Source organism: Dendrobates tinctorius, unplaced genomic scaffold (assembly GCF_039654945.1).
Source record: "Dendrobates tinctorius isolate UK_male_01 unplaced genomic scaffold, ASM3965494v1 ptg000100l, whole genome shotgun sequence".
Lineage (NCBI taxonomy): Eukaryota > Metazoa > Chordata > Amphibia > Anura > Dendrobatidae > Dendrobates > Dendrobates tinctorius.
In genome coordinates this window covers 1,214,254-1,238,041 of record NW_027361768.1, presented here as the reverse complement: position 1 = coordinate 1,238,041, position 23,788 = coordinate 1,214,254, and the positions used below count along the sequence as shown (strand labels likewise).

The 23,788-nt window shown below is 44.4% G+C and overlaps 1 protein-coding gene across 6 annotated transcripts in view; it reads right to left on the bottom strand.

Annotated features, from left to right (window-relative positions):
- CTNND2 (catenin delta 2) overlaps positions 1–23,788 on the bottom strand; it is a 3,465,616-nt gene that overhangs the window by 3,081,069 nt on the left and 360,759 nt on the right. For all 6 annotated transcript variants that reach the window (XM_073587627.1, XM_073587626.1, XM_073587628.1 and 3 more), the window contains one exon: positions 5,939–5,973. In XM_073587627.1, the coding sequence (XP_073443728.1) occupies positions 5,939–5,973 (35 nt within the window). The remainder of the gene's footprint in view (positions 1–5,938; positions 5,974–23,788) is intronic.

The following is a 23,788-nucleotide window of genomic DNA, read 5'->3' as shown; positions in this document are numbered from 1 at the left end:
GCCTGGGTCCACTTTCTTCCCCTTTTTGAAGATAGGAACAACATTCGCTCTTCTCCAGTCTTCTGGGACTTCTCCTCTTCTCCAAGAATTTTCAAAGGTTATGGAGAGGGGTTCAAAAATTTCTTCTGCTATCTCCTTCAGTACTCTGGGGTGTAATTCATCTGGACCTGGAGACTTGAATTCATTTAGGTTAGCTAAGTGTTTCCTCACTATATTTCTGTTTATAGATATCCTGGATTCTTCTATTCCCTTGATAGGACAGTGAAGAACAGTTGATGTTACACTTCCTTTCTGAGAGAAGACAGATGCAAAATAGGAATTTAAAAGTTCGGCCTTCTCAACATCCTGTCTTACCATTTCATCATTTTCATCCTGTAAAAATCTTATAGCATCTTTGACTTTTCTTTTACTTTTGACATATCCCCAAAATCCTTTATTATTGCTTTTGACATCTCTTGCAAGCCTCAATTCATTGTCAGCCTTACTAATCTGATTTGTGCCCTGCAGGTTCTGCAGACAGCATTATATTCTTCTTTAGATATGCCTCCCTCTTTCCATTTTATAAACATTTTTTTCTTCCTTTTTAGCATGTGCTTAAGTTCGGTGTTCATCCATCCTGGCTTCCTTAAATGCTTCCTATTCTTCCCTCTTTTCGGAAGCCAGTGTCCGAAAATGGACGGCATACTGGCTGACCGAGAGGGATCCCTGAGTTCACACTAGTAGCTGGAGAGGGGTGTCGTGAGTGACCCGTGGTCCCAGGAAGACCTGCTTGAGAGATGTTAAGAACTGAGCAGCGGTCCGAACCTCTGGGTCACCACGCTCCCATAGTGGCGTGGCCCACTCCAACGCCCTGCCCGACAGAAGGGAAATTATAAACCCCACCTTAGCCTGTTCCGTAGGGAATCGCGCAGCCAGTAACTCAAGCTGGATAAAGCACTGGCTCACGAATCCCCTACAGGAGGCACTGTCGCCAGAAAATTTATTGGGCAATGGGAGGCGGGAAACTGTCGGCGTAGGGGAGGACTTGGACACACGTGAAACCGCCTCTGCGATTGCCTGAACAGCAGCCTCAGTAAACTTCGCAGCTGAGATAGCACTCTCCAGAGTAGCCAACCGGCCCTCCAGCCGCTGAATATACTGCAAAAGTTGCTGATCTGCCATTACTAGCCAGACCCTGGCGCTAGTATAATGTTAGGAACGGCGGAACGCACTAAATAAATAATAAAGTGCGTTCGCCGCTCGGGGTCCACCATGCAGAAGGTGATATCACTGCTGCTGAGTAATGGCAGACACGCTATATGGCGGTATAACGCGCACGGGTTAAACGTCACCCAAGTGCGCTAAGCAGTCTCTGCTCACAGAGATGTCTGCAAAGGTAAACACAAAAGGCTGAGCCTGTTAGTGTCACAGGACTCAGGTAAATGCACACAAGGTATCTGGTCACAGGAGCAGGACCCAAAGCAGAGGAGTTGCGTCCGTCTAGACCTACCGTGCGTGCAGCGTCGCTACTGTGGACGCCAAAGAGGGCTGCAACTGCAGCTCGGCATAGGACACTGCCGCTAGACGATAGTACCGTGAGACGTGACACAATCGGACGCTAGTGTAGAGGTGCGGTGTGCACAGTGGCTTATGGCTCGCCACTGACTGGCACTGACTATCTCTCTAGTTCCCTATCCACATGCGTAATATCAGAGGGAGGGGAATCATAATAAGTCAGTCACCAGAATCATACATCCATCACTATTCACACATTTGGCAAGTAAAGTCTATACTAGCGCATGGCCGAAAGGCCATGCGGGCCTTTTATAGCCATGCGCTGCCGGGACCTTCCAGATCTCTGAGATGGCCCAATCAGATCAGGGGAAGGACCTGAGCACGTGACTCCCGATCTCCAATATTAGATCGTCTCGTGAGCATGCCCAGTAGATTAACAGAGGGACTTAGTCTCTGGAGAGATTTGCTGCAGAGCAATCTCCTCTGCGGTAGATAGACAGTAGGAGACCGCAGAATGTGAGGCTCTGGATTCCTGCAGAGCAGCTGCAGAAACCCAACGCCTAACAGGAGTGGCTTCAGAACAACTCTGTGACCATTCTTGACTGGCACAGCCAGAGCCCTGACCTTAACCCAATTGAGCATTTCTGGAGAGACCTGAAAATGGCTGTCCACCAACGTTCACCATCCAACCTGATGGAACTGGATAGGATCTGCAAGAAAGAATGACAGAGGATCCCCAAATCAAGGTGTGAAAATCTTGTTGCATCGCTCCCAAGAAGACTCATGGCTGTACTAGGGTGCTTCTCCTCAATACTGAGCAAATGTCTGAATACTTAAGACCATGTGATATTTCAGTTTTTCTTTTTTAATAAATTTGCAAAAAATTCTACATTTCTGTTTTTTTCAGTCAAGATGGGGATACAGAGTGTACATTAATGAGAAAAAAAATTATTTTTTTTAAATTAAAAAATATCTGCAATGAAGAGTAAGACATTTAAAGGGGTCTGTATACTTTCTGGACCCACTGTATATCCTAAACCAGTGTTCCCCAACTCCAGTCCTGAAGAGCCACCAACTGTTAATGTTTTCAGGATTTCCTTAGTATGGCCCCGGTGATAATTGCAGTACCTGCACTGGCAATAATTCCATCACCTGGGCAATACTAATGAAATTTTAAAAACATGACCTGTTGATGGCTCTTGAGGACTGGAGTTGGGGAACACTGTCCTAACAATCACAAGTTCATGCAATACATTATTAAAGTAGTCCCGAGACCATGTAATTTTGTGATTATTTTTCCCTTACCGTGTGGCATTACAAGATATGACAACATGCCATTCTGACAGATTTTTGATATGCAACGACTAAAGACATGTATCTGAAAAGTGTTTTCTAGGAATGTTAAATGTTTTTATAGTGGTGACATGATGGACTTGCGACAGTTTGGAAACTCTTTTTATATCAATAAATCTATGGCTTTTTATGGAAGTTCCTGATGCTGGAATTAATCTTTTTACTCACAATTCCCTGTTAATCCGCACGCTTCCTTGCAGTGAACCTTCACAAGGGTGAGCTGACTGTTGGAATTACCTTTCCTTTATATGTTGTTATTATTATTATACAGGGAATAAATTACGTATTTCCGGACTATGAGACTCATCGAAACATAAGACGCATCTAGGTTTTAGAGGAGGACAATAGAACAAAAAAAATTGAAGTAAAAAATGTGGTAAATTCTGTACTAATATCCCCTATCCTGGTATATATATCCCCAGTTCAGGTATACATGGTCCCCTCTTCCCCATCCTGGTATACATGGTCCCCTCATCCCTATCCTGGTATGCAGGGCCTCCTCATCCCTATCTTGGGCTGCATGGCACCCATTCCTATCCTAGTATGCAAGGCATCCTCATTCCTATCCTGATATGCATGGCCTCTTCGTCACTATCCTGGTATGCATCACCTCCTCATCCCTATCCTGGTATGCATGGCCCTCTCATTCCTATCCTGGTATGCATGGCCCCCTCATCTCTATCCTGGTATGCATGGCCCCAATCAGAAAAACATTAAAAAAAACATAAAAAATAAACCATTCTACTTACCTTCCCTGCGCTCCCTGGCAGTGCCCTGTTCTGATGCCAGTAGCAGATTCATGCTGGTAAGCAAGCTCATGGCAGTGACATTATGTGCTGCTTTACAAGCAGAGGACAGCTGCCGGACTACTCACTGCTACCCACGCCGGGACTATGGGTGTGTGGTGCAGTGAATATTTATTGATCTTTAATAGCGGTCACACTGTTAGCTGCAGCCACCAGCCCCTGCAGCTGCCAGGAGATCTTGTGTGCCTGCTACTAAAGCACATGAATATTCACTGCTCTCCACTCTCATGGGCATGGAGAGCAGTGAATATACATTCTCTCTAATAGCGGGCACACAGGATTGCCCGGCCGCTGCAGGAAGCCTGGGGCTTCGACTACTGTGCCCGCTATTAAAGTTCAATGAATATTCACTGCTCTCCATTCCCATGGGTGTGGAGTGCAGTGAATATTAATTCCCTTAAGTAGCAGGCACACTCCAGAGCCCAGCTGCTGCAAGAAAGCCAGTGGATGCAGCTAAAAGCATGTTTGCTACTAAACAGAAATTCATATTCACTGCTCTCCACTCCCATGGGCATGGAGAGCAGTGATTACACTTTTTTCTTTAGCAGCGTACACATGTGTTAGCAGTGTAAGGGTCAGCCTTGACTTTAGTCGTGGCCAGGGACACTAGAGCATCAGCATCCAGGCCTTCCCCCACAGAAAAGTAAAGTCTAGCATTCAGCGTACCTGCGTCTCCAGGTTCAGGTCCCACTGGGCACTTCCCTAGCAGTGATGGCCCCTCTGTGAGGGGACTCCAAATAACTGAAACACAGTCCATGGTAACTTGAACGGTTTCTTTATTGACAACTTCACACAATATATCCACAGTTGGCATATCACTTCTTACACATCCATCTTGACATGTTTCCTCAGTTTTCCCTACTGTGCTGACACTTCCACACGGCACTTACCCAGACCGGACTGCCCTCCAGCTTCATCCTGGCCTAACCTTGCCAAGATGACAACTCCTTCTGCCTGTTTTGCCCCAGACTTGAAATCAGTCACCTGGTTTAGTTGCCTCTGGAAAAGCATCCAACCCATCTTTACTACTCCTGGTGAAGATACAGCATGAAGTTCCTCAGCCCGTCCTACTGTGGTCCTAAGACCCTCCTCCCAAGTGATGAGTCGCTACATATAGCTGCTGTTCTGGCTCACTGTACTAATGTTCAATAGCTGTGGATAACTGGGACTTTCACTTAATAAACGTTGTGCAGCTGCTGAGCCATCCTGGGCCTATAGCCCATGTGGACACTTCAGGCACCCTGGCCCTGTCTGAACTAACTTCCTATTTAGCTAGCCTTAACTCCCGACAGCCCCTCCTACACTTAACCCTATCTTGAAAAGAATTCTACATGCTAAAGTGCCCCCCTATAGTGTCCAAAAGGATGAACTGCACTTTCTCTATCTAAAACATAATAAAACACAACACATTTACAAGAATGGTAACACAGACCAAAGCGTGGCAATACCATTAACTTCGGGTGTTATACACGATGACATGTAGCAGTACCACCAGATACACAGTAGAAACATATAAAAACTACTATGGGGGAGAGCAAGGGAGTAATATTATTTCACCAACTTACAGCAGCAGCCGGCTGCTGCCACAGTGACCCGCTATTCTGCGCTGCTGCTCCCCCACCTCCCCATCTACAGCCAGAGCAGGTACATCCAGACTATAAGACACCCCCCATATTCTTTCAAATTTTTGGAGGAAATAAGTGCGTCTTATAGTTCAAAAAATAAAAGCACATAGAGATGATTTGCTAATTATGTGACTTCTGAAGACAATTGATTGATTGATTGAGGATTTTATTTAGGTATTATCAGACTACAGGAGGCTGAATATAAATGGACATCACAATTTTCAGATTTGTATTTTTAAAATAATTCGAAAACCACTTATCTTTTTTTACACTTCACAAATACTAATTTGTGTTGGAATATCACATAAAATCCCAATAAAATACATTTAAGTTTGTCAGTATAACATAAAAAAATGTGGAAATTTTTACCTGTTATGATTACTTTTTTAAGGCTTTGTTTCTTTTTGGCGTGGTATGCTGTTTAATTTATTATAGGCTTAATGTGTAAAAAAAAGTGTAAAAAAAATGTCCTGGCTATCAGAAATACAAAATGTTCAAAAAGAAAAGAAAAATAACACAAAAACCTGGCAGCTAAAGGGTTAATTTAAGTTATGTGTTTGACACGTTTTTGACAGAAAATAATATCTAACAGTAACAATACATTCCCAAACTCAATACCAGGATTTAAAAATACGTAATAAAAATTAAATTGTTGTTCACCTTGTGTTTGCCATCCAAACTGATCCTCCGTTGAACTGAAAGAAAAAAAACATGCTTATTGTGCTGTATTTTGCTTAAATGGTAAGGCAAAGATAGAGAAAGTTCAATTCTTGACAAAACATGTTATTTAATGAACTCAAAAGTCAGAGTTAGTATGGTCCTTAACTTTTGTTTGAAAAAAAAGAATACAGTCTGTTCGCATCTGAGTCTTCATTGATTGTTACATCATATAATAAGAGGGTTTTCTTTTTTCTGTGTGTGTAATTAGGCAAATTGGTGTATACAGAGTCCAAGAGCTGATGTCAGCTTTGTGAAAAGAGGTATCATTTCCTAAAAATATATAAAACACTACAAAAAAGTTGGTTTGGTCACAAAGACAAAAGGGGTCAGATTTACTCATATTCTACTCCTCTTGCTCTGCTGAGTATTTTGGGCATTTTAAAACTACCATAAGGTTCGATAGATGTGGGTCTTTTTATGTATTGTCTTACAAAGTTAAGTAAAAAAAGGGTAAATAAGAAAAGCCTTACATGAGTAAGAAAAACCCAAAAAATAAAAAATAACCTTGATCTATATTAATTAAAACAGCAAAAAAACAAAAAATCATCCTGGAAAAAGTAATATATCTACCACTAGGTCAGGGGTGTACATACTGCATATGCAACTGGCGCAGCTTAACTGGGGCCCGGAGGTGGATGGGAGCCTCTGTAGGTTGGCTAACACTTAAGATAACCTGGCCTGATTCTCCAATGGCAGTGAAAATGGCAGCGGAGCTCCAGGGATCCATCCTCCGCTTCCTGCCCACGCTTCCTTTCAGACACAGCCGCGCGGCTGGATGACGTCAGCATTCAGCGCATGTCTGTGTCAGAGAGAGGAAGTTGCCAGCAACGATGATGCTGTGGCAGAACCTGTGGAGAGGTGAGCGGTGTATGTGAGTGTGGTGTGTGTACATATTGAGAGCACAATGATGGAGGTTATGTGGAGAACAATTATGGGGGTGGTGGAGAGGGTAATGACACAGGTGGTGGAGAGGGCAATGATGGAGGTGGTGGAGAGGGTAATGATGGAGGTGGGGGAGAAAATAATGGAGTTGGTGGACAGGGTAATGATGGAGGTGGGGGAGAACAATGATGGAGGTGGTGGAGAGGGCAATGAAGAAGGTGGTGTAGAGAGCAATGATGGGGTCATGGGGAGAACACTTACTGGGGTGGTGGAGAAGGCAATTATGGAGGTGGAGGAGAGGACTATGATGGGATGTGGGGAAGGAGGGATGTGGGGGATTGGGATAGGAGGAAGGGGACTTATAATGGACTTATGAACAGAGGAAGGAGGACATTAGATATGGATATAAAATGAATTGAGTGGTGATGGAGAGTCTAAGCAACTGATAGTGTCCTCCTACATCTCCCAATTCATTGTGATGCTATTGGGGACTTAACATTTATTGGGGAGTGGGAGAGGTGGAGATGTAGTGCATATGACACTTTATAATGAGCTGAAAGGTGGGAGAAGGCTTTGTTGGGGACTTGTATTAAATTTGGAGGTGGCAGAGGATGCTCTGTACCTGATGGCATCTTCTCCCACCCCCAAAATCATATGATGCTATCAAGTAGTTGAAGTGAATGATGGGGGTCACAGGACAGGGACTAAGGCTATCTGTACATGTTCAGAATTTGCAGGAGAAAATTCTGCTGCATATCCTAATGTGTTGGCTGGAAGAAAGATGCGTAAAATACATTTATTTTTTAACACATTTTTGCCATGCTTTTGATACTTATTTTTCCCCAATAGTATGGGTGAAATACAGTGCAAGAAATGACATTATGCGGATTATAATCTGTTACAAATCCGCAAGGAAAAAATTTGCAACATGTGCATGAGACTTCAGGGATTTCATTCACTTTTGGAAGTGCATTGAGCTGCAGGGTGGATTGCTGATGAAGGGGAAAAAAATCTATTTAAATCTTCTCCCTGAGCAAGTGTGAGCGAGCTGAGTGTGACCGGAGCGTAAGTGCCAACGGTGGTAAGTGTGTGACTTGTGATTCAGTGACTTTGGATTCAGGGAGTTGACAAGGGAGGAATTACTGAATTGCTGAAATATTTTATTAATACTTTTTATTCGTTTTACTTAACTTTTTTGTCTGATGCAATCCCCATTAGGAAATGTGCTCCACTATTGGCAATGCCATCCAGTGTACATCTTGCCACATGTATGCAATCCTTGAACAGCCGGTCGAGGGTGCATACTGCTGTGCGAGATATGAGCATTGTTGTGCATTTGGAAGCCCAGATACTGGATCTAAATGTGCAGCTGGCAACACTGAGATCCATAGACAATATGCTCAGTGGGATAGATGAGGGGGGATGCTAGGTTGTAGCTGCAGTACAGTAAAGCAGCTAGCTGGGTGACAGTTAGAAGACGGGGTAGAGGGAAGAGTGCCAGGGAGGCTAGTCCTGATCTGGTACACCCCAATAAGTTTGCTAAGTTGGCAGATGAGGGGAGTGTCAGTACAGGGGTAGCACTGCTGCAGCAAGGCATGTCCTCTGAAAACCAGAGGAGTGTCTGCTCCAGTAATGGGGGAAATAGGAGAGCAGGGCAAGCCAGACAGGTGCTGGTAGTGGGGGGCTTGTATGAGGGGAACAGATAGGGCAATCTGTCACAAAGACAGGGATCGTCGAACAGTGTGCTGCCTACCTGGTGCTCGAGTCCGACACATTGCTGATCGGGTTGACAAATTATTGGGAGTGGTTGGTGAGGATCAAGCGGTCATGGTGCATATTGGTGCATATACCTCTGAAATGTAAAGTGCTGCGGAATATGTCGGCGCTATAAAAATAAAATTTATTATTATTATTATTATTATTATATTGGCATAAATCGCATATTTAGAGGTAGGTAGAAGTTCCTTAAAGATAATTTCAGGGAATTAAGCCACAATCTTAAAGCAAGGACCTCCAAGGTGGTATTCTCTGAAATACTACCTATTCCGCAAGCAACACCAGAGAGGCAACAAGATATTAGGGAGATAAATAAGTGGCTCTGGAATTGGTGTAGGAAGAAGGGGTTTGGGTTCCTGGAAAATTGGGCCGAAAACTGGCTACAGGTTCTACACTAGGGATGGACTGCACCTCAATGGGGAGGGTGCAGCTGTGCTAGGGGAGAAAATGGCTAGAAGGTTGGAAGAGTGTTTAAACTAGGGATTGGGGGGAGGGTATTCATTTTAAAGGAGGGGAAGATAGTGGAGATAGAGACCTGGGCACAAATAATGAAATTGGGGACTGGGATTAGAACAGTTAAAGATTTTAGAGAAGAATAGAGGTAATGAGAGATACATAAAGTGCATGTACTAATGCCAGAAGCCTCACCAGCAAAATGAAGGAATTAGAATTACCGTATTTTTCGCTTTATAAGACGCACTTTTGTTCCCCCAAATTTTGGGGGAAAGTAGGGGGTGCGTCTTATAATCCGAATATATGGGGGAGGGGGGTGTATATATATATATATACTGCAGGGTCCAGGGGAGGTGGGGGCAGCTTTGGAGCGGTGCTGTGAGCTGGTAAAAGCTGCTGGAGGGAGCCTTTGATCTCCTGCTCCCGCTCATATAATATGCACTGCCGCTGTCCATCACCATGGTGCTGAAACCGCACCACGGTGACTGGCTGGGGGAGTGGCGCATATTATAGCTGCCTGCGCCCTCCTTTGATCGCACATGATCCCCTGTGTTAGATATCGCCCCCATGCTGCTGCCCATAGTAAAATAAAAAACTCTTTCCTTACCTCCTCCAGCGCTGATCTCCCAGTGTCTCGGCTGCCGCTGTCATCAGGCACGCAGAGATGATATCACTCTGCTGTGCTGATCACATGACCGGCACTGAGAACCAGGAAGTGGAGGAGGAGCTCAACCACACTGAGGGAGACACGAGGAGGAACAGCGCTGAGAAGGTAAGGAAAGAGTTTATTTTACTAAAAGCAGCAGCATGGAGGCGATATCTAACACAGGGGGCCATGTGTCAGCCACAGGGGGCCGTGTGTCAGCCACAGGGGGCCAGTGAGCCAGCCACAGGGGGCCGTGTGTCAGCCACAGGGGGCCATGTGTCAGCCACAGGGGGCCGTGTGTCAGCCACAGGGGGCCAGTGTGTCAGCCACAGGGGGCCGTGTGTCAGCCACAGGGGGCCGTGTGTCAGCCACAGGGGGCCCGTGTGCCAGCACAAGGGGGCTATATTCAATATAAGGTGGCCATATCCAGATTAAGGGGGCTAATTTTAGGATGGGGGGCTATGAGGGACATATACCCTATATGATTTGTTAGACGGACACTGGCATTATAAGACGGACCCCATTTATTAAAAAATTCTCTACTCCTTCACCACATTTGGGGGTGCGTCTTATAATCAGGTGCGTCTTATAAAGCGAAAAATACGGTAACTTTGTTGGAGCATAATTATGACATGGTGGGGATATCTGAGACATGGCTGTATGAGAGCCATGACTGGGTGGTTAATTTACAGGGATGTAGTCTGTTCAGAAATGACCGTAAAAATAAGCGAGGGAGAGGTGTGTCTTTATATGTAAAATCATCCTTAAAACCCATCCTGCGTGATAATATATGTGAATCTAATGAAAATGTGGGTGGAGATAAGGGGAGGGGGAAAAATAATAAATTACTGATAGGTAGTGTTGAGCATTCCGATACCGCAAGTATCGGGTATCGGCCGATACTTGCTGTATCGGAATTCCGATACCGACTTCCGATATTTTTTCAATATTGGAAGTCGGCATCGGAATCGGAAGTTCAAAGTTGATTGACAGCCTGACGTCATCATAATGCGCGGTGTGTGCGCATCATGATGCGCCGTCATTTCGGGCCTTCCGGGGGTCTCTGCCGGCCTGCCGGGGGGCTGTGCCGGCCTGCCGGGGGGCTGTGTGGACTGCCCGGGGTCTGTACCGGCCTGCCGGGGGGCTGTGCCAGCCTGCCGGTGGTCTGTGCACCCTGTGGGGGTCTGTACCGGCCTGCCGGGGGGCTGTGCCGGCCTGCCGGTGGTCTGTGCACCCTGTGGGGGTCTGTGCCGGCCTGCCGGGGGGCTGTGCCGGCCTGCCGGGGGGCTGTGCTGATGTCCGGGGGTCTGTGCAAGCATCGTCCGATGGGACTACAATTCCCATCTGGCGATGCCTGCTACCATGACAGTGATTGACACATTAGCCAATGATGGGACAGTAGTAGTCCCATCATCCGGCTAATGTGTTAAATGTTAAAAAAAAAAAAAAATACTACATACATACTACATGCATGCTACATACATACTACATGCTACATACATACTACATACATACTACATACATACCACATACATACCACATATATACCACATACATACCACATACATACTACATACATACTACATACATACTACATACATAACACATATATACTACATACATACTACATGCTACATACATACTACATACATACTACATACATACTACATGCTACATACATACTACATATATACTACATGCATGCTACATACATACTACATGCTACATACATACTACATATATACTACATACATACTACATACATACTACATGCATGCTACATACATACTACATGCTACATACATACTACATATATACTACATGCATGCTACATACATACTAAATGCTACATACATACTACATATATACTACATACATACTACATACATGCTACATACATGCTACATAAATACTGCATGCTACATACATACTACATACATACTACATACATACTACATGCATGCTACATACATACTACATACATACTACATACATACTACATACATAACACATATATACTACATGCATGCTACATACATACTACATGCTACATACATACCACATACATACTACATACATACTACATGCATGCTACATACATACTACATGCTACATACATACTACATGCTACATACATTCTACATACATGCTACATACATACTACATACATACTACATACATACTACATACATACTACATGCATGCTACATACATACTGCATGCTACATGCATGCTACATACATACTACATACATACTACATGCTACATACATACCACATATATACTACATACATACTACATACAATACATTCATACAATACATACATAGACATACAGTACATATAACATAGAGTAACATACTTACCAATACTTGTCACATTGTTCCCCGAAGCCATTGTCTTTTACGGAATAAATATTAACATAACAAACCACAAAAATACTCACCCACGATCCGAAGCAGTCCACGAGTGTGTCCCACGACGATCTTGGGTAGAGAACTGCAGCATCAGCTGTTGCTGCCGTTCTCTACGGGCTGCAGGAATCCAATGACGGAAGGTAGGTATCCTTCCGCACTGTATTCCTCCGCCACTTAAAAAAAAAAAAGTCCCTAGTCTCACTTTATGCCATTGCTGCGTGGGAATTTCCCACACAGCAATGGCATAAAGTGAGACTAGGGACTTTTTTTTTTTAAGTGGCGGAGGAATACAGTGCGGAAGGATACCTACCTTCCGTCATTGGATTCCTGCAGCCCGTAGAGAACGGCAGCAACAGCTGATGCTGCAGTTCTCTACCCAAGATCGTCGTGGGACACACTCGTGGACTGCTTCGGATCGTGGGTGAGTATTTTTGTGGTTTGTTATGTTAATATTTATTCCGTAAAAGACAATGGCTTCGGGGAACAATGTGACAAGTATTGGTAAGTATGTTACTCTATGTTATATGTACTGTATGTCTATGTATGTATTGTATGAATGTATTGTATGTAGTATGTATGTAGTATATATGTGGTATGTATGTAGCATGTAGTATGTATGTAGTATGTATGTAGCATGCATGTAGCATGCAGTATGTATGTAGCATGCATGTAGTATATATGTAGTATGTATGTAGCATGTAGTATGTATGTAGTATATATGTGGTATGTATGTAGCATGTAGTTTGTATGTAGCATGCATGTAGTATGTATGTAGCATGCATGTAGTATATATGTAGTATGTATGTAGCATGTAGTATGTATGTAGCATGCATGTAGTATATATGTAGTATGTATGTAGCATGTAGTATGTATGTAGTATGTATGTAGTATGTATGTGGTATGTATGTAGCATGTAGCATGCATGTAGTATGTATGTAGTATATATGTGGTATGTATGTAGCATGTAGTATGTATGTAGCATGCAGTATGTATGTTGCATGTAGTATATATGTAGTATGTATGTAGCATATATGTAGTATGTATGTAGTATGTATGTAGCATGCAGTATATATGTAGCATGCATGTAGTATATATGTAGTATGTATGTAGCATATATGTAGTATGTATGTAGCATATAGTATATATGTAGTATGCATGTTGCATGCATGTAGTATATATGTAGTATGTATGTTGCATGTAGTATATATGTAGTATGTATGTAGCATGTAGTATGTATGTAGTATGTATGTAGTATGTATGTGGTATGTATGTAGCATGTAGCATGCATGTAGTATGTATGTAGTATATATGTGGTATGTATGTAGCATGTAGTATGTATGTAGCATGCAGTATGTATGTAGCATGCATGTAGTATATATGTAGTATGTATGTAGCATATATGTAGTATGTATGTAGTATGTATGTAGCATGCATGTAGTATATATGTAGTATGTATGTAGTATATATGTAGTATGCATGTTGCATGCATGTAGTATATATGTAGTATGTATGTTGCATGTAGTATATATGTAGTATGTATGTTGCATGTAGTATATATGTAGTATGAATGTAGCATGTAGTATGAATGTAGCATGTATGTAGTATGCATGTTGTATGTATGTAGCATGTAATTTTTTTTTTTTTTTACATTCAACACATTAGCCGGATGATGGGACTACTACTGTCCCATCATTGGCTAATGTGTCAATCACTGTCATGGTAGCAGGCATCGCCCGATGGGACTTGTAGTCCCATCGGACGATGCCTGCACAGACCCCGAAGCCTGCACAGCCCCCCGGCAGGCCGGCACAGCCCCCCGGCAGGCCGGCACAGCCCACCGGAGCCTGCACAGCCCCCCGGCAGGCCGGCACAGACCACCGGAGCCTGCACAGCCCCCCGGCAGGCCGGCACAGCCCCCCGGCAGGCCGGCACAGCCCACCGGAGCCTGCACAGACCCCCTGGCAGGCCGGCACAGCCCCCCGAAAGGCCCGTACAGACCCCAGAGAGGCTGTACAAGGGAAAAACAGGATTTTTCTTATTCCGATACCGGAAGTCCCATAGACTTGAATGGGACTTCCGGTATCGGAATCGGCGATACCGATACTTTTTTTTAAGATCGGCCGATCCATTCCGATCCGATACTTTGAAGTATCGGACGGTATCGCTCAACTCTACTGATAGGGGTTTGTTATAAGTCTCCAAAAATAATGGAAGCAATGGAGAATATCCTCGTAAAGGAAATACATGAAGCAGCAACTCAATGAGAAGTCATTATTATGGGGGACTTCAACTACCCCGAATTACATTGGGGAACCGAAAGCTGCAGTTCCAGCAAAGGTAATAGGTTTTTGACAACTATGAGAGACAATTTCCTTTCACAACTGGTTCAGGATCCAACAAGAGGGGGGTCACTGCTAGACCTAATATTAACCAACAGGCCAGACCGCATATCAAATATAAGGGTTGGGAGTCACTTGGGTAATAGTGATCACAAAATAATAAGTTTTCATGTATCTTTTCATAAGATGTGTAGAGATGATCTTAGGCTGGTTTCACACTTGCGTTTTTTTTGCGCTGCGTTTTTGCGCATAAATGCACATGCGTTTTTTTCCTATACTTAACATGTGTGCGCAGTCATGCGTTTGTATGCGCATGCGTTTTTTTGTAGTGTGCGCCCGGGCGCACAAAATGCATCCTGTTGCATTTTTGTGTGCCCGACCTGTCTCAAAAAAACGCATGCGCACGAAATTCACCCACAAAATTTTGTAAAAACCATGCGCAAAAAACAAGAAAACGCATAAAAAACGCGTGATGCATTTTTTATGCGCATTTGCACTGCGCACGCAGCGCAAAAACCACAAGTGTGAAAGTAGCTTTAGTGCAATAAACTGGGACGATATCCTGAGACATAAAAGTACACAAAGAAAATGGGAGACATTTATTAGCATCCTGAATAGGACCTGTGCACAGTATATACCGTATGGGAATAAACATGCTAGAAATAGAAGGAAACCACTATGGCTAAACAGAGCTGTAAAGGGCGTAATAAGTGACAAAAATAAAGCATTTAGTGAATTAAAGCAAGTAGGTAGTGATGAGGCATTAAATAAATACAGAAAATTAAATAAATTCTGTAAACAGCAAATCAAGACAGCACAGATTGAGACAGAGAGACTCTTTGCCAGAGAAATTAAAAATAATCCCAAAATATTCTTTAACTACATAAATAATAAAAACTAAAAAACTATAGTGTTGGCCCCCCTTAAAAATAGTCTGGGTGAAATGATGGATGAGGATGCGGAAATAGTCAATATGCTAAATGACTTTTTTCAGCAGTATTTACACAAGAAAATCCCATGACGGATAATATGATCAGTGATAAAGAAAAATTCTCCATTAAATATCACCTGCTTAACCGAGTAAGGATGTATGGCAGCGTCTAAAAATCACTAAAATTGACAAATCCTTGGCCCAGATGGGATACACCCCCGAGTACTGCAGGAATTAAGTACAGTCATAGATAAACCATTATTTTTAATCTTTAAAACAGGGTCTGTACCACAGGACTGACGTATAGCAAATGAGCCAATATTCAAAAAGGGGACAAAAACTGAACTTGGAAATTATAGGCCAGTGAGCTTAAACTCTTCTGTGGGTAAAATCCTGGAGGGTTTTCTAATAGATACTATACTGGAGAATCTGAAGAAGAATAACCTCATGACACAATATCATGGGTTAACAAGGGACCATTCATGTCAGACTAATCTGATAAGCTTCTATGAAGAGGTAAGTTCCGGACTGGACCAAGGGAATGCAGTAGATGTGGTGTACATGGACGTTTCAAAAGCTTTTGATACAGTGCCACACAAAAGATTGATACATAAAATGAGAACAATGGGGATAGGGGAAAATATGTGTAAGTGGGCTAAGAGCTGGCTCAGGGATAGGAAACATATTTATTAATGACCTTTTAACATATTTATTAATGACCTTGTAGGGGGCATAGAGAGTAGAATTTGAATATTTGCAGATGACACTAAACTCTGCAGGGTAATCAATACAGAGGAGGACAATTTTATATTACAGGAAGAGTTATGCAAACTAGAAGCTTGGGCTGATAAATGGCAAATGTTGGGGATAAATGTAAAGTCATGCACTTGGGTAGAACGAGCAAGATGTATAATTATGTGCTTAATTGTCAAACACTGGGCAAAACTGTCACTGAAAAAGACCTGGGTGTATGGTTGGACGGCAAACTCACATTTAGTGGCCAGTGTCAGGCAGCTGCTGCAAAGGCAAGTAAAATAATGGGATGAATTAAAAGAGGCAAAGATGCTCATGAGGAGAACATAATTTTACCTCACTAGTGCGACCACACTTAGAATATTGTGCATATTTCTGGTCTCCAGTGTGTAAGAAAGACATATCTGAACTAAAGCGGGTGCGACCAAAGTTATTAGAGAACTGGGGGGTCTGCAATTCCAAGACAGGTTATTACACTTAGGGTTATTTAGTTTGGAAAAACGAAGGCTTAGGGGTGATCTTATTATAATATACAAATATATGAGGGGACAGTACAAAGACCTTTCTAATGATCTTTTTACTCTTAGATCTGTGATGGGGACAAGGGGGCATCCTCTACATCTGGAGGAGAGAAGGTTTAAGCATAATCACAGACGCAGATTCTTTACTGTAAGAGCAGTGAGACTATGGAACGTTCTGCCGTATGATGTTGTAATGAGTGATTCCCTACTAAAATTTAAGAAGGGCCTGGATGCCTTTCTTGAAAAGTATAATATTACAGGTTATATACACTACTGTAGTTTCCTTGATATTGCGTTGATCCAGGGAACTAGTCTGATTGCCATATGTGGAGTCAGAAAGGAATTTTTCCCCCAATGTGGAGCTTAGTGTTTGTCACATGGGTTTTTTTTGCCTTCCTCTGGATCAACATGTTAGGACAAGTTAGGATAGGATATGGGTTGAACTAGATGGACTTAAAGTCTCCCTTCAACCTTAAATACTATCAAGAAAGGCACATCCGGGCCCATGAACAGCAGCGATTCCCAGGACTCACATCCAAAGATGATATTTCATATTTTTTTATTTCATAGGTTAAAAAAGAGATACAACGCGTTTCGGATACAGTGTATATCCTTCATCAGGTATCATAAAAACACAGTACTAATCCTAATAGTATAAAATTCAGTTACTCTTATATATATTAGCAACCTTTTATCGCAGTCTCAGAAACTTGATTTATTCTCAAGTCTCAAGTTTCTGAGACTGGGATAAAAGGTTGCTACTATATGAATTTTATACTATTAGGATTTGTACTGTGTTTTTATGATACCTGATGAAGGATATACACTGTATCCAAAACGCGTTGTATCTCTTTTTAAACTATGAAATAAAAAAATATAAAATATCATCTTTTGATGGGAATCCTGGGAAGCGCTGCCGTTCATGGGCTGGATGTGCCTTTCTTGATTTACTCATCCTGTGTGAGCCTGAACCTGGCTGTTTCACTTGGATCCACCCGAGGCAAGCTGCAAGCCCTGTCTACTGAGAAGCATCCCAGAAGGAAGGATTTTTGAGGATGCACTATCTAAAGCCATATTAGTCTTCTATCAGGTGAGTGCATAAAATTGTGGACCCTTTAAGGACTAGAATATTGTGTTTACGCACTTAGGGCGCCGCAATTTGTCTGTTCTTCTCTCCCAAACAGGGTTTTTTTTACACCTTAAACACTATGTTACTTTTCTTATACTGTAAAACCTTTCACATTTTCTGTGTGCACATAGCCTTAGAGTTAATTGGGGAGAGTCACAGACTGAATAATTTATATTATTGGAACTAAGATATTATAATAGCTGAAGAGCCCGGCGCTGCTCGGACATAGTAACTAACTGTGGTTAGTTATAACAAATTATAATTATCCTCCATCCCATAGTCCCGTGCCCATGTACCCATCATACATATCCACCATCCCATAGGCCCGTGCCCATATACCCATCAAACATACCCTCCATCCCATAGTCGAGTGCCCATATACCCATCACACATCCTCCATCCCATAGTCCCATGCCCATATACCCATCATACATATTCTCCATCCCATAGTCCCATGCCCATATACCCATCATACATATTCGCCATCCCATAGTCGATTGCCCATATACCCATCACACATCCTTCATTTCATAGTCCCATGCCCATATACCCAACATACATATCCTCCATCCCATAGTCCCATGCCCATATACCCATAATACATATCCTCCATCCCATAGTCCCGTGCCCATATACCCATCATACATATCCTCCATCCCATAGTCCAGTGCCCATATACCCATCACACATCCTCCATCCCATAGTCCAGTGCCCATATACTCTTCACACATCCTCCATCCCATAGTCAACCATTATGACATCATAATGAGCGGCGGGGCTTACAACCTATGATGACATCAGCGTCACCATGGCAACCATAATGACATCATAATGAGGGGCGGGGCTTAATACACACACACTTTTCCCCCATTATGTAGATAGGGGCAAAATTGTTTGGTGAATTGGAACGCGCGGGGTTAAAATTTCGCCTCACAACATAGCTTAGGACACTCTTGGGGTGCAGATGTGTGACTGTGCCAAATTTTGTGGCTATAGCTGCGACGGTGCGGATGCCAATCCCGGACATACACACATACATACATACATACCCACATAGAGCTTTATATATTAGACAAGCTGAAGAGCACGGCGCTGCCCAGGCATAGTAACTAACTGTGGTTAGTTATAGCAAATTATAATTATCCTCCATCCCATAGTCCCGTGCCCATATAACCATCATACATATCCACGATCCCATAGACCCGTGTCCATATACCCATCATACATATCCTCCATCCCATAGTCGAGTGCCCATATACCCATCACACATCCTCCATCCCATATTTCTATGCCCATATGCCCATCACACATCCTCTATCCCATAGTCCCATGCCCATATACCCATCATACATATTCGCCATCCCATAGTCGAGTGCCCATATACCCATCACACATCCTTCATCTCATAGTCCCATGCCCATATACCCATCATACATATCCTCCATCCCATAGTCCCGTGCCCATATACCCATCATACATATCCTCCATCCCACAGTCCAGTGCCCATATACCCATCACACATCCTAAATCCCATAGTCCCGTGCTCATATACCTGCCAAACATATCCTTCATCCCAGAGTCCCGTGCCCATATACCCATCATACATATTCCCCATCCCATAGTCGAGTGCCCATATACTCATCACGCATCCTTAATCTCATATTCCTATGCCCATATACCCATCATACCTATCCTCCATCACATAGTCCCGTGCCCATATACCCATCATACATATCCGCCTTCCCATAGTCCCATGCCCATATACCCGTCATACATATCCTCCATCCCATAGTCCAGTGCCCATATACCCATCACACATCCTCCATCCCATAGTCCCGTGCCCATATACCTGTCATACATATCCTCCATCCCATAGTCCAGTGCCCATATACCCATCACACATCCTCCATCCCATAGTCAACCATTATGACATCATAATGAGCAGCGGGGCTTACAACCTATGATGACATCAGCGTCGCCATGGCAACCATTATGACATCATAATGAGGGGCGGGGCTTGATACACACACACACTTTTTCCCCATTATGCAGATGGGGCAAAATTGTTTGGCGAATTGGAACGCGCGGGGTTAAAATTTCGCCTCACAACATAGCCTAGGACACTCTCGGGGTCCAGACATGTGACTGTGCCAAATTTTGTGGCTGTAGCTGCGACGGTGCGGATGCCAATCCCGGACATACACACATACATACATACATACATACAGACCTACATTGAGCTTTATATAATAGACTAGCTGAAGAGCCCGGCGCTGCCCGGGCATAATAACTAACTGTGGTTAGATATAGCAAATTATAATTATCCTCCATCCCATAGTCCCGTGCTCATATACCCATCATACATATCCACGATCCCATAGGCCCATGCCCATATACCCATCATACATATCCTCCATCCCATAGTCGAGTGCCCATATACCCATCACATATCCTCCATCCTATAGTCCCATGCCCATATGCCCATCACACATCCTCCATCCCATAGTCCCATGCCCATATACCCATAATACATATTCGCCATCCCATAGTCGAGTGCCCATATACCCATCACACATCCTTCATCTCATAGTCCCATGCCCATATACCCATCATACATATCCTCCATCCCATAGTCCCGTGCCCATATACTCATCATACATATCCTCCATCCCATAGTCCCGTGCCCATATACCCGTCACACATCCTCCATCCCATAGTCCTGTGCCCATATACCCGTCATACATATCCTCCATCCCAAAGTCCCATGCTCATATACCCATCATGCTTATTTGCCATCCCATAGTCAAGTACCCATATACCCATCACACATCCTCAATCCTATAGTCCTATGCCCATATGCCCATCACACATCCTCCATCCCATAGTCCCGTGCCCATATACCCATCATACATATCCTCCATCCCATAGTCGAGTGCCCATATACCCATCACACATCCTCCATCCCATAGTCCCGTGCCCATATACCCGTCATACATATCCTCCATCCCATAGTCCCATGCTCATATACCCATCATGCATATTCGCCATCCCATAGTCGAGTACCCATATACCCATCACACATCCTCAATCCTATAGTCCCATGCCCATATGCCCATCACACATCCTCCATCCCATAGTACCATGCCCATATACCCATAATACATATTCGCCATCCCATAGTCGAGTGCCCATATACCCATCACACATCCTTCATCTCATAGTCCCATGCCCATATACCCATCATACATATCCTCCATCCCATAGTCCCGTGCCCATATACCCATCATACATATCCTCCATCCCATAGTCCCGTGCTCATATACCCGTCATACATATCCTCCATCCCATAGTCCAGTTCCCATATACCCATCACACATCCTCCATCCCATAGTCCCGTGCCCATATACCCGTCATACATATCCTCTATCCCATAGTCCAGTGCCCATATACCCATGAAACATCCTCCATCCCATAGTCAACCATTATGACATCATAATGAGCGGCGGGGATTGAAGCCTATGATGACATCAGCATCGCCATGGCAACTATTGTGACATCATAATGAGGGGCGGGGCTTGATACACACACACTTTTTCCCCATTATGTAGATAGGGGCAAAATTGTTTGGTGAATTGGAACGCGCGGGGTTAAAATTTCACCTCACAACATAGCCTAGGACACTCTCGGGGTCCAGACGTGTGACTGTGCCAAATTTTGTGGCTGTAGCTGCGACGGTGTGGATGTCAATCCCGGACATACACACATACATACACACATACATACATACATACACCTGAGCATTATATATTAGACCAGCTGAAGAGTCCGGCGCTGCCCGGGCATAGTAACTAACTGTGGTTAGTTATAGCAAATTATAATTATCCTCCATCCCATAGTCCCATGCCCATATACCCATCATACATATCCACGATCCCATAGGTCCGTGCCCATATACCCATCATACATATCCTCCATCCCATAGTTGAGTGCCCATATACCCATCACACATCCTCCATCCCATAGTCCCATGCCCATATACCCATCACACATCCTCCATCCCATAGTCCCATGCCCATATACCCATCATACAAGTGCGAAGTGCCTGCGCAGTCTGGCTCCACACAGAATGAGGCATCCAGCGGTAAGAGGAGAGTGTATGGTGCCGGAGATGGCGGTACGTGTACACACTGCATACCACGATCTCGGGCGCCATAGTTACATACTTACCTGATCGGGAGGAGCGTTGCCGCAGCCCTTCTCTTTGGCCGGAGACTGGGGCAGGAGTGCGTGTGGGAATCTCGCATGTGCATTGCGCTATCCGGCGCCATTTTACTGAAGATACATTTGCAGTGTGTCTTCAGCAATATGATGTCGGACAGCGCGATATGGGCATGCACATTCTCCGGCCCGAGACTCCTCTCCCGCCCTCTGGCAGAACGGGGCAGCGCTGGACACAGGGAAGAAAAGTGAGTATAAATGTTTTTTTTGTATGTGTCCAGTTTAATAGGGGTGAGAGGGACCATGCCTATCAGGAAAAGAGGGTGAGGCGACCATGTATACCAGGATTAGTGGTGAGGGGACCATACATACCAGGAAAGGTGGGTTACGGGACCATGTATACCAGGATTAGGGGTGAGGGGACCATACATACCAGGAAAGGTGGGTGAGAGGACCATACATACCACGAAAGGGGGGTGAGGGGAAAATGCACACAAGGATACGGGGGGGAGGTGACCATGCATACCAGGATAGGGGGGTGAGGGGACCATACATACCAGGATAGGGGGGTGAGGGGACCATGCATACCAGGAAAGGTGGGTGAGGGGACTATGCATACCACGAAAGGGGGGTGAGGGGACCATGCATACCATGAAAGGGGGGTGAGGGGACCATGCATACCATGAAAGGGGGGTGAGAGGACAATGTATATCAGGAAAGGGAGTGAGGGGACTATGTATACCAGGATTAGGGAGTGAGGGGACCATGCTTATCAGAAAAGGGGGGTGAGGGAACCATGTATACCAGGATTAGGGGATGAGGGGACCATACATACCAGGAAAGGTGGATGAGAGGACCATGCATACCACGAAAGGGGGGTGAGGGGAAAATGCATACCAGGATTGGAGAATGAGGGGACCATGCATACCAGGAAAGGGGGCGAGAGGACCATGTATACCACAAAAGGGAGGTGAGGGGAAAATGCATACCAGGATTAGAGGGTGAAGGAGAACCATGCACACCAGGATACGGGGGTGAGGGGACCATGCATACCACGAAAGGGGGGTGAGAGGACAATGCATACCAGGAAAGGGATGTGAGGGGACCATGCATACAAAGAAAGGGGGGTGAGGGGACCATGCATACCATGAAAGGGGGGGTGAGGGAACCATGCAAACCACGAAAGGGGGGTGAGAGCACAATGCATTTCAGGAAAGGGGGTGAGGGGACCATGTATACCAGGATCAGGGGGTGAGGGGACTACACATATCAGAAAAGGTGGGTGAGGGGACCATGTATACAAGGATTAGGGGGTGAGGGGACCATACATACCAGGAAATGGGGGTGAGGGGACCAAGTAGACCAGGATTAGGGGGTGAGGGAACCATACATACCATGAAAAGGGGGTGAGGGAGACCATGTAGACCAGGATTGGGGGGTGAGGGGACCATGCATATGATGAAAAGGGGGTGAGGGGAAAATACATACCAGGATTAGGGGGAGAGAGGGTACCATGTACACCAGGATACGGGGGGGAGGTGACCATGCATACCAGGATAGGGGGATGAGGGGACCATGCATACCACGAAAGGGGGGTGAAGGGACCATGCATACCATGAAAGGGGGGTGAGGGGACCATGCATACCATGAAAGGGGGGTGAGAGGACAATGTATATCAGGAAAGGGGGTGAGGGGACCATGTATACCAGGATTAGGGAGTGAGGGG